At 34.0% G+C, this 12,481-nt stretch overlaps 1 protein-coding gene across 1 annotated transcript in view; it reads right to left on the bottom strand.

Annotated features, from left to right (window-relative positions):
- Positions 1-10,274, bottom strand: part of LOC144969093 (protein HIRA-like) — a 39,221-nt gene extending 28,947 nt beyond the window's left edge. The window contains exons 1-11 of the mRNA XM_078908143.1: positions 10,056-10,274; positions 8,855-8,917; positions 8,489-8,599; positions 7,442-7,627; positions 5,977-6,072; positions 5,618-5,700; positions 5,119-5,196; positions 4,524-4,691; positions 3,006-3,050; positions 1,989-2,045; positions 460-530 (exon numbers count right to left, since the gene is read on the bottom strand). Coding sequence (XP_078764269.1) covers positions 460-530; positions 1,989-2,045; positions 3,006-3,050; positions 4,524-4,691; positions 5,119-5,196; positions 5,618-5,700; positions 5,977-6,072; positions 7,442-7,627; positions 8,489-8,599; positions 8,855-8,917; positions 10,056-10,092 — 995 coding nt within the window. The 5' untranslated portion in view covers positions 10,093-10,274. The remainder of the gene's footprint in view (positions 1-459; positions 531-1,988; positions 2,046-3,005; positions 3,051-4,523; positions 4,692-5,118; positions 5,197-5,617; positions 5,701-5,976; positions 6,073-7,441; positions 7,628-8,488; positions 8,600-8,854; positions 8,918-10,055) is intronic.
- Positions 10,275-12,481: the final 2,207 nt, after the last annotated feature.

Raw genomic sequence — 12,481 nt, forward strand, 5'->3', positions numbered from 1 at the left:
CCACTGGATACAAGAAAAATAAGAAGCAATTCCATTTATACATGTTAATTCATTCATAATTTGTTTTAAATCAGTTTTTAAAAGTAAAGCTGAAAATAATGTATTTAATGGAAAAACAATCATACATATTCTTATTAACATAAAAATATAGAAATGCTGAGTTGCTGGTGCGACAAATCCATTTCATAGCAAAAGACTTATACATGTCACTTTTCAATAATGCTTTGAGAAACTAACAAGAGGAAATATGTTTTGTTTTGTTTTTAAGGGTTTTACGGCGCTTGCAACACATTTAGGTTATATCAGCATTTATCAAGCTATAAAGATGATAATGAGACAACATTCATAATTTGTATATTATGCAACAACAAGTTCATTATTTTCTTTTTGCTATATAAAAAAGAGCAGATCACAAATCATTAATTAAAACTATTTTAATTTCTAAAAATGCAAACTCACCATGAAAGGTCCAGAATGGAATTATCAAACAGTTCATGCATTACTACTAAAGGTCTTTTCAATGCTGTCAACTGTCAAAAGGAAAATATAAAGAAAATCAAAGTGATCAAATAATAAGATTTTGACCAGAAAATATAAATTGTCTAGAGGGAGCAAAATGTATAACTCGTGACATAACATATCTAAGCGAAATGTATAACTCGTGACATAACATATCTAAGCGAAATGTATAACTCGTGACATAACATGTTAAGTCTCGTAGAGTGTCTGCGCTACGATTACCGCATCGGAGGCAATGCCTTGTATTTAGCGCAAACGAAGTTACTAACAGCTTTAGCGTCGGCACCTATATTCAGCGCCTTGACATCGTATTGACACCACCTTGACATAAATGAAATTTTCCATTATCCTGATAAGGAAATGTAGTAAGAGTCATAGAGTTTGATTGGTCGAAAGTTTGACTTTTTTTCCCACCAGGCCATGGGGATTTACAAAGTTCCTATGAACGTTACAATTGTACTGAATGAACGGAAGCGCCTCGAGGGTAAACATAAACAAAACCCTCTGGTTTCCGCGACAATTCCATCACTCGACCCTCTCCACTGTGCGGACATGTTTACAGTATTATCTCTACCTATTTTACCTATTTATCATTTTCATCTTTCTATCAAATATGGAATCAAATCATATTCTTGACTTGAGTGACCCTCAAGTGTTACCTGACTTGAATGATAACAATAATTTTATCAGTGAGTTCACGGCTGTGTATTTTTCTCTTTTCTTTGTCTGGCACTGTTTCATACACACCTTTCCAGATTTTTTTACTTACACCACCAGTACTTGCTCCCTAAATTGCTACTTTGATATTTTCAAAATAAAAATGGGGCTACTTTTGTGTTCAATGTCTGTTCTTTATGTGCAGAGCCTTCAGTAGGTCATGGGGTCATACTATCTGGCTAGCAAGGATCAACAAGTTACTGCCAGCAACAGGTCAATTCCAATAAAATGATGAAGTGAAAATGTAATCGAGTTATAATCTATAACCGTGGATATGTACTAAATCATTCTTTTGACTTCTCCTTTTCATACATACCTGATCTTTGTTTTGATGGGATGTTTTTACAACATTAGCTTGCAAAGAGAAGAAAAAGCCACATATTTCAAATATCCATGCATGCACTCACAAACTTAATTCAACCTATTTTGACTGACGCACTCTGCAGTGATTTGGGCAGCTAAATTAGGTATTAGATTTGGGAGTAAATACTTTAACAGACTAGTCCGAGGGTAGCAAATAAATTGCATGTCCATTCAAAATGGGATTAACTCGGATTCAATGGGCCTGATGACTATAAAGGAGTTCATTTTTTTGCATGGGTGAAGCAGAGGGATGTATTTAAAAGGAAATTTTTCAAAACAGTCATAATCAATTAAGAACTGAGATGAGAAAATTTATTACAAGAGACAAAATATCCTTGATGATCTAAATCGATTCACTCAATTTTTCAGATGATTTAAAAATTCCTTACCCAAATGGAGAGGGATCTGTCTTTACTGCCTATAGCACAGCATGAGTATTGGGATGCCTGTAACCATAAAATAAAGTAAAAAGTGTATAAATTACTAGCCATTGCCCATATTCAGGAATTTAAAACTATGATTCTAATACTTTTTGTTTGTTTGTTTGTTGCTTTAGGTCTCTTCCAACACAATTGAGGTTATATGAGAGACAGCTGAAACAAAAAAACAAGCAATCTAACAAAAATAGTACAAATGTAAATCAAAATCATAACCTAAAGATATCATAAGCTAAATTATAAATAACCAAGAACAAACAGGCAGAAGATTTACAGAAAAAAAAATATCCCCTGTCAAAAATACAATCACAAACCAAAGAAGCAGGATAGGCTAGTAAAGAGAAGAAGAAACGACATCACTATCGGATCGTACACCCATGCAAACATCATAGGTATATGATTCAAGGGTGATGCTCCTATCCAACCACCCGCGATTCTAATGCTAAAAGCAATGACCGTAGTGCATCTATTAAAACTTTCTCACTATTTTGAAACAGTTGCATTTTAACACATACTTGACTTTTTTGAAAAAGCAAAAAAAAATATTTTTTTTAATGAAAAAAAGAAAAAAACCCAATTAATCACATCATTGACCAATTAAATGGTAAGAAATGTATCTTAAAGCATGAAACACAACTAAACACTTACTTCATAGGCAAAGGCAATGGTATTAGTCCCAAGTGCAGTCAAGGTTATTTCTGACCCCTTGTCAAACCAGCGAAAGGTGGGTGACTGGGTCAGATCTGTACTTTCTGATAGACTAGCGCCTTATCCAATTGGAAGCAAATAAAAATTATTGTCTGTAAAAAGCATGAGGAACTGAGATAAACTCTGACTCCATGGGCTCTGTAGCTTTACTGTGTCTCAAAAGGACTACTTTTTATTGCATCTTTGTAAAGTTCGATCATTCCCACCTTCATGTATGGATTCACACTATTTTACATGTAAATTTCAGATACTTTTTCTTACCTTCTCCATTTTGGATTTCTTTGAAAAGATATTTGGGTTGAACCTCTGTTTTAAAAAAAAAAAATTAAGGTGAAATTACATAAACATTAAGTCTATAGTATATTTCATTTATGTTGGTCTCAAAATAAATGTTTAAAACACAAAGGTGATATGAAATAATAACCAACACCAAACCCCAATCCACATATCAGGATATCCAGTTCAAGATTAAACGACTTCTAAATTCTCAGGCAGTAACGCTAGTGAAACAGGAGGTACAGAGGAAGATATTAAAGCCAGAATAAGGAAAGCCAAGCAGACTTTTGCCATCTTGTCGCCCAAATGGAAAGCAACATCTATCTCTAATGCAACTAAGCTTAGAATATTTGGCTCCAATGTGGAACTTGTTCAGCTATATGGATCGGAAACCTAGAGGGTTACAAACACCCTTACTCACAAAATTCAGACCGTCATTAACAAATGCCTCGGCAGGATTTTGAAAATCAGATGGCAAGACCACATCTCCAACATAGAACTATGTAGAAGGTCAAACCAAAAGCATATCAACACCCAAATCAGGAAAAGGAAATGGAGATAGGGCGGTCATACAATAAGAAGACCAGTCCCTTGATCGGAATCCCCAAGGGACATGAAAAGTGGGTCATCCAAAACAGACATGGAGGCGCTCACTGGCCGGCCTCACCTGGGAGGCTACCAAGAAGATGGCCAAGGGCAGAAGGCAGTTGCTTGTAGAGGCCCTATGCTCTACAAGGAGCGAAGAGGATTAAATCAAGTCAAGGTTGGTTACTGAATTCCAATTTTTAAATCTCAACAGCACTTTGAAAATCATACTACAAAAAAAAACTGAAAGAAATTTGGCATACAGAGGCAATATATTATCTTTTTACAAAAATACTAAACAACGTTTCACAAAACTGAATAGCCAACTTATTTGTAGAAATGGACAAGCATATCCATGTATTTTCAGAGCTCTGATTTCATTTAGCATCTGCAAATGTGCGATCAATTTTTAGGTACTAGACTGTGTACTTGGGAAATATGAAAACTGACATCATACATACGGTGAAAAAAAACTTTATACAGCTAATGTTATGACTTTTGTTTAAGTCTGTATTTTTTGTTTATTTATCTATTTTTAATACATTTAATCAATAAAACAAAATGATTTTATAATATAATTTTTATAACATCTAGCATAAAAAAAGTGCTAAAAAGTTTTTAAAATGTAGGCACTTTTTACTAAATATTCTTTTTATTTGATTTTTTGTTGCCTGATAATTAAAAATGTAACAAGCATTAACAGGATGGAGCAAGTTAGATGTGACTTTTTTATTTCTTTTGTATGATATTTTTTGTTTGATTCTTTTACAAAAATATCAAGTAGAAAATAGACACCATGATTTCGCAATCAACTTATAATTTTTCAAAATCTAAGTAAAATTTTATTGTAAAAAAAAAAAACTGGAAGAAAAAGAAAAACGTCTATAGATCAATAATAAGAGATAAACTCAGCCTCACCACAACTGTAATGGCTTTGCGATGACCCACAAAATCCAAGCTTGCCTTGAACCCCTGTCGTTCTATGATCTGTGCTGTGGGTCCATAATTATTCATGGCATGTGCTGAGACAATGTGATGACCATCTGGAGACCAATTCAGTCGTAGGGCATGGGTTGTACCACCACACTGAAAGAAATACCAATCTCCAAAGTTAATACTGATAATGAATTAAATTAATGCAATTTTTTTTTAATCTTAAAAAAAAAAAAACAAAATAAAAAAAATAATTTGGAATATAAATATGGATCTTTGATAAATAAATAGAGTAGGCAATTATTTGATTAAATTGTGAGGAAGCAGGTAAATAAGAGACATTAAAAGGATTACACAAATAACAAATGCCTATTATGTTTTTAATATAGTATTCAAGGGATTACATTCACATTATATTTTACCATGGTAATCAATTTCAAATTAAATTCTATTCGTCATCAAACTCAAATAAAAGAATTAAGATTGGCCAACTAGGATGTGGCTTTAATTAGATTTTTAAAAAGTGTATAAATATATTATATTATTATTCCTTTGTTGAATCTAAAAGCTAAATATTCACCTCTTTAAAAGGTTCTGTGATGACAGACTCTTGTTTCCAGTCCATGGTCCTCCAAACACGGAGAGATCTGTCGTCGGACTGAAATTCAATTAGATCAAATAAATAAATGTGAGCATCTTCAAGCACATTTCCACAGATTCTTGACCTCTCAATGCACTTTACAATGCTTCAGTTATTCCCCCAACAGGCCATATGGAATCACATTTTCATTGTGTTTGTTATATGTTGGTTGTCATGCCTTCTTTTTGTATAAACATTCTTACTATATCTATCACTGCCTAAAACAGTCCTTCAGAGCCATGCAGCCCTTGCCTTTTTTTTTTTTTAAATTCATTTGTTAACATGGCATATGTACATTGCACATCATATTAACCAAGTATTTAATTTCACATTGATGGGTTATTTTGTGAAGTGATCAAGTTCGTCTTCAGTGTATAGTCAGCCTGTTTTAAAGATGACAAATATTCATTACATGTGAAGGAATAATTTATTACTCTACCTGACTTGCGACATATTTTCCAACAGGATCCCAAGTGACCCCTTTCACCAAGCCAGTGTGCCCTTTCAACATTGTGATTTGTTCTGGTTTTGATTAGTTCAAAAGAGAAAATAAAAAATTAATCAAAAAGTTGAAAATTGAAGGCAAAAGCAAATTTTGAAAACAAGCCACTTGAAAACAACGATGATGCAACAGAGATGATGATAAAATGATATCCAATGACTGAGTCAATTGAAATCTCAATAAAAAACAAAGCACACACACACATAGAAACATCCACACACATGACAAACTAAAGATTTTCACTGTACATGCAAAGCGATGTCACTTTCTTTGTAATTGTAATAATTGTTATATACCTGGGAATTTTAGGGCATTCCATATGATAATGGAGTTATCAACACTGCATGTGGCCAGCCATACGTCTTGAGGAGACCAGCTCAAGTCTAAAACATCTGGAAAGAATAATACACATTCATTAAATATAAACCTCAAAGGCAGGCTAATACAGTGAATAATTAATACACAATTTAATGGAGACTATTCTTTCATCTGACAACTATCACATGGAATGATGATTTTTAAAGTGCTACATAAAACTATAGTAGAAGGTGTTGGCCATAGAAAACGGATTTGAGCAGGTGAACAAGGTTAACAATGGTAATGTCATGGAATGATCTCCTCTATCGTAGAGAGTGATTTTTTAAGCACTACATAAAATTAAATTAGGAATTAGCCATGGCAAAAGGATTTGAGCCCATAATGTTCACTATTGAATGTTCCCTCTTATCTTTTTTCACAACTTGTAGTTTGGCTTCTATTATGCATCCTAAATGCACTGTTAGGCTAAATACAAAAAAAATTGTGACAAACAGAAGTATGACATTGACATGGCCATATTTTATTAAGAAAACACAGAGCTGCCAACCTCAAGACAAGAGTGCTTGTCAAAAAGAGAAAGATTCGGGGAGAAAAATGTACTTTTTGAAACAAACCTGCAGTCAGTTTTCTACTTTAATTTAGTAAATAATGAACTGTTTGTGTGTGCAAAAAAAATTCAAAAGCTTGATTTTATTTTTTCAACTATTTTAAAAGCAAGGAAACGTTGGACCAAAGAAACTAAATAATGCAACAAAACAACTGTGAAGATATAGGTAAAAACCATGTACAAAAAGGTTCTTAAAGTACAAGTAACAGGTGCATAACTTTGCTGCACTGCAGTGAGAGTGACGCCCAGTTTATATCATCCTTTCTAGTGGAAAAAGCCTATAACAAGTATCCACTGAGAATCAGTAGAGGGAATTTTATTTTTATTTATCCAAATCCATCAATGAACAAACTCTGGTTTAGATAATGGTAGTCCTTCAGAGCCATTAGAACTATGGAGCTGGAGCGTATCCCAGTTTCTATAGCATGAAACGGATAATAGCAATTGCTTGCTATCTTTTGGATAGGACACTAGTCTATCGCTAAGTTCTTTCCACTAGATATCAGACCAAGCACCTAGGGGACAGGGGGGGAAAAAAACAACAAACATTCAAATTAACCCTTTGAGTGTGAAGTAAGTGCTCTAGTAACTGAGCTATCAGGGCCCCCATTAGGTAACAGATCAGCATAACAAAAAAAGATAGTGGGCAATTATTAATATTCAATTCACACAGCTGAATTATTCCTTACAAATATTTTAAGGACCAACCCCCAATTACAAAAGGACAAAATATATTAATATAAAAAAAAGAGATAGTAGGTAACTGTCAATATTATATTTACACCACTTTTTCTGCTTTTTCTTGTATTACAAATCATCTCTCATTGACCACCAACCTCCAGTGTGACCCCGAAGTGTGAAAACTGGCCTCCAGGGTTCCACAATATTAACACTTCCTGTTGATCCAAAGATCTTAGATGGACCAGCACCTCGACTTGTTTGCCAAATCATCACCAGTTTGTCATCCCCACCAGATGCAAGAAACTTCCCATTGTGGGACCAGCGGACACAGTTCACACAAGCTGAGGATGAAACAACAGGGAAAAATATTCTTTCATGAAATAATATAAATATATATATAAATAATATATAATTAGATCCAAGCTTTTCTTTTATGTTACGATTAAATTCTCATAATTCATGGTTTTCAACCAATTCAATAATAACATAAAATTTTAAGCCACCAAGATTATCTAGATACAATCAATCATAAGGTTACAAGCAATGGAAAGAGATCACTGAATATATGAAATGATCAGTTGTTGTGCTGTCTCTCTCTCTCTCACACACTTTCAAGCTGACCATCGTCTATATTATGTGTGTTTGTGTGTTTTGTGCTACACACTGTCTGCCTGCAGCAAGGCATGTTATAGTGAAAATGATGAAGTATAGTAGTAAGTGCCCATAGCACAAACACACAGAGTATTCACTATGTCTAGTCTAGCTCTGTTACCTTTAGCTTAGGCTTACCAGACTGTCATGTTGGCTAATGCATTGTAATTGGAGATATTAAGAGTGTTTCAGCGCCCCTGTTATAACCTATAAGGATCTTGAAAGTCCTTCTAATGCCGGTAAATGTTATTCAAGGAAAGAGGGGGATAAAAATGGGGATTTTAAAAAACCCTGTTATAACTGGGTCCCTGTTTTATCCGGACCTGTTATACATATATTAGGCTCCACTGTATTATGAGGAGGTCAAATGTTTATATAAATTATTTACCAAAAAATTATTTTTTTTAATTGAGCTTTTAAAATGCGCAATATCCACTAAATGTGCTCAAAGCGCTTTACAAAAGCTTAAGTCTGTCAAGAAAACCAATTTTTTTTTAAAGTCTAAAAGTTCCATGGTGCGGAAAAAATAAAATCTTTGAACTTGAACTCACCGAAATGATTATCCATCTGGCAAAGGACTTTTGGCACTTTCTCATCTTCTTCAGCTGCTTCACTCCTAACTGGTGCCATGTTCCAGATGACAATTTTGCCATAATCATCACCTTGAATATATTTAAAATATAATTAAAACTGGCCGTATCCTTTTATTGCATATTTAGAAATGGTGTTTTGTTACTTTGTTGCATATAAATATTATCAGTAATGAGTATGTAAAAGATGTAATATATCAACCTTTTAAAAATACAATGCTGAAGTCTAATCTAATCAATTTCTTCATTTTGCTCTTGGGTGAATTTACATCAAATGTTTTCTAATGATTCATTCCTTGTTCCAAATGAGTCAAATGTATTTATTACCTTGACCCCCAGTAGCAAGTCGAGAGCCATCTGGATGGATGTCAACTGAAAAAATTGGCTTTCCTGTAGAGAAAGATTGAGCATACATTAAAATAAAAAGCAAACATTCTAATCAAATATAATTATATGATTTGATTTCTATTTTCATTTTACACTACAGAACAAGAATCGTATTTAAATTTAAGTGATTAAGGTAAAAAGTTATCCCCATTCATTTTTTTTTTTAATAGAGCAATATTTTCTAAATTACCACCAATATTTAGATATATTTTTTTTGCATTGTTAATTAGTGATAGTGATAGCAGCAATTATGTAGTTGATTTCCATGTGAGAGAGCTTAAAACATTCCTCAATGCACAGGGGAATCTCATATATAGATAGCACCAATCTCAGTGAAAGAAATGTTAATTTTTCATTATCAAGTATAATTAAAATATATCCATAATTTTAAAAGTTCTTATGATTCAAAAATTGATAAATTTTTACTTCATTAGCTTTCTGAGAAATGCAATCAGGAATTTGAATTAAGAATGAAATACATCGCAGAATAAAGCTGTTTGATCTTAACTTAACATAACAGATAGCAAAATAGTCATAGGTCACAAGTAACGCCAGGTGACAAACAGTAAGGCAAATAAAGTTTCAAAAACATCACCTTACAGTACAGTATAGTATGAGCCTATCGGCGGCCACTGGACTGAAGTTATCAAAATCAAAGTCAACAAAGTGCCTAAATAATCGTAGAGTCGTTTATTTATCCTTAGACTTAGACTTAGATCTTAATTAAAGTAAGATACCATATTAAATGGTTTCAAAGGCATATCTGTCTATGTAAAATGAATTTTAACTTTTTACTTTTGAAAAAATATCAATCTGCCTACTGAATGCAAGGCAGTGGGGATTACATTCAGTACACAGTAAGTAACCAGCAGACATGCCTGACTGGTGAGGTGGGACTGGGACTCTGGCGGGGAAAGCCATTTAGGCCTACTCTCGAGTGACAGTTGCTAGTCAACCCGTATCGAAATCTAATGACATGGACAGTGATTGAGATTTAGACAGTGACAATGTGAACAATGTCAACAAATTTTAGTTCAGTTCAGTGACAGTGTCTGCTGACTGACAAATGACAACTGACACTGACAATCTGAGACTGAGTGAGATACTCGATAGGTGAACCAACAAAATATGTTCAACTAACCATCATGAGAAATCCATGCAGGTTTTAAGACTCTCATAATGCTATGATGAATCGATGAGTTTTGTGTTTAAACTAAATCGCTGGAAAAGTTGTATTTTCCCTGCTGATTTAGCTTTTTATTCATTGTTTTGTTATCTTCTTAGGTCCCGCCATTGTTTTTTACCGGGATGGGTGCTAAACGATAGCAGTACTCAGTACTTAATAAGACTCCAAAATCTTGCAACAAATTTTACACCATAAACGAAACAATGGACGAGGCGAAAAGATCAAATACAACGTGCACAATGTCTTGAGCCTTGGGGATATTGTTGATAGGCCAATACATAAAGCAAGGTCCTCATTTTTGCCGGTCTGGTGACCCAGAACAATTATGGGCCCGATTTAACATTGTTGTGATGGAGATTATTTTGAGAGTATTTACAATACAACAAAAAATTGTGAATGTTTTTTCTAATAACGCAACATGCACTAAACATACTCAACGCGCTTTACAAGGGGTCACTGAAAGACAACAACATGTCACATGGAGAACGGGACATTTCGCCTTTTAGGCGATATTAACAATTATTTCCGACAGAGATAATGTTGTTAACGATCAGGTACTCATTTTACACCTGAGTACGCTGAGAGAATGTGAATAAAGAACTTTTTCCAATTACTCAACTATGTGCTGAGCGAGGCTCGAACTCAGGACCCTTCGATCCGTATCCGAATAACATACCACAAGACCACATTGCCGCACAAGGCAAAAATAAGCCCATAATAATGCTAACAACAACAACAACAACATTAATAATAATAATAATAATAATAATAATAATAATAATAATAATAATAATAATAATAATAATAATAATAATAATAATAGTAATAATAATAATGATTTGATGATGATGATGATGATGATGATGATGATGATGATGATGATAATAATAATAATAATAATAACTCAAGTGAAAAATTTCGACACCATCGAGTCACCTACGACTTCTCCTCACCACACTGCCAACATTTGCCCACTTGAGGTGTCTCGTAAGTCTTAAGAAAAGGAAAAGCTCACTCGGAACTGTAAAAGGGGTGTTCTACGACTTTGAAAAAACTTTATCTTTCAATGGGATCATGTGTTTGTGTAAGCATTATCGGTTTCCAAAGACCACATACCTTTCTGTAACCCAAGATTTCTCGAATAATTTATCCAACTCTTCCTTATAACATTCAAAGCCTTTGTAAAGTGTTTGACTGTTTATATGAACTTTAACTACAGACACTAAGAGGGCAATACTAAAAAACTGTTCGCGATTTTTTCGATGATGGGAATTTCCGATCACAAACGTTGTAGCGTGTGCCACAGATGCGGCAGCTGCCATGGTAGGGCGCAGGCGTGGCTTTACAGCATTTTTGAAAGAGGCTATGCCAAGCATTTTATCAGTACATTGTGTGATGCACAGAAATCATCGTGTGACTAAAAACTTTACCCAACCATTGCATGAACAGTTAAAAGCGCAAATGCTAAATTCGCGCCTTTTCAAATAGCTATGAGTGGAAAATGACAAGGGGTTCAATATTTTACTGCTCCACACATAGAGTCGATGGCTCTCTAAGGTAACTGTCTTGCTCGATTATTTTAACTCTATTGTCGAGTTTTTACAGTCAATCAATTCTCCCACGGCCGACCAGCCCAACGAAACCAAAGACAAAGCATCTTACCTGTCTGGTGTCTACGGAAAATTCAACGAACTGAACCTACGGGTACAAGGTAATGACGTCGACATGATCCAAGCCAACTCTGCTATATTCAGCTTCCTAGCAATTCTTCCTATTTACAGGCGCTCCCCTCTATTGGAGTGACTTCATTAAATTAAATATCGAAACCTCAAAGACATGGCAGAGCATATATCTGATGACAACATTCGGATCTTCACAGATCACATTGAAAAAAAAAATGAAGTTGATATGAGAAATCGCTTCCAGGACCTCCTTGAACTCGATATGCCAGCAAGGATCCTGAGTCCATAGGAATTTGATATTGACGATTTGCCTGGATCCACCACCCACGATGAACTGCTTGAACTGCAAAATGATTTCGACTACACAAAACCCCGATTCGAGGGGAAGGGTATCACGATTTCTGATTGAGAGCAGCAATTTGTTGCAAATTTCCTGCACTTTGGAAAGAGGCAATCGTTTCTCATCGTTGTCCCAACGTCATATCTTGTGGAGAGGGGTTTCAGCGTTGTAACACACATTCTTTCAAGGTTCCGAAATCGTCTCAACATTGTATATATATATATATATATATATATATATATATATATATATATATATATATATATATATATATATATATATATATATATATACATACATATATATATATATATATATATATATATATATATATATATATATATATATATATATATATA

Source organism: Berghia stephanieae, chromosome 3 (genome assembly GCF_034508935.2).
Source record: "Berghia stephanieae isolate SIO BIC M18660-M18661 chromosome 3, UCSD_Bste_1.3, whole genome shotgun sequence".
NCBI classification, from domain to species: Eukaryota; Metazoa; Mollusca; class Gastropoda; order Nudibranchia; family Aeolidiidae; genus Berghia; species Berghia stephanieae.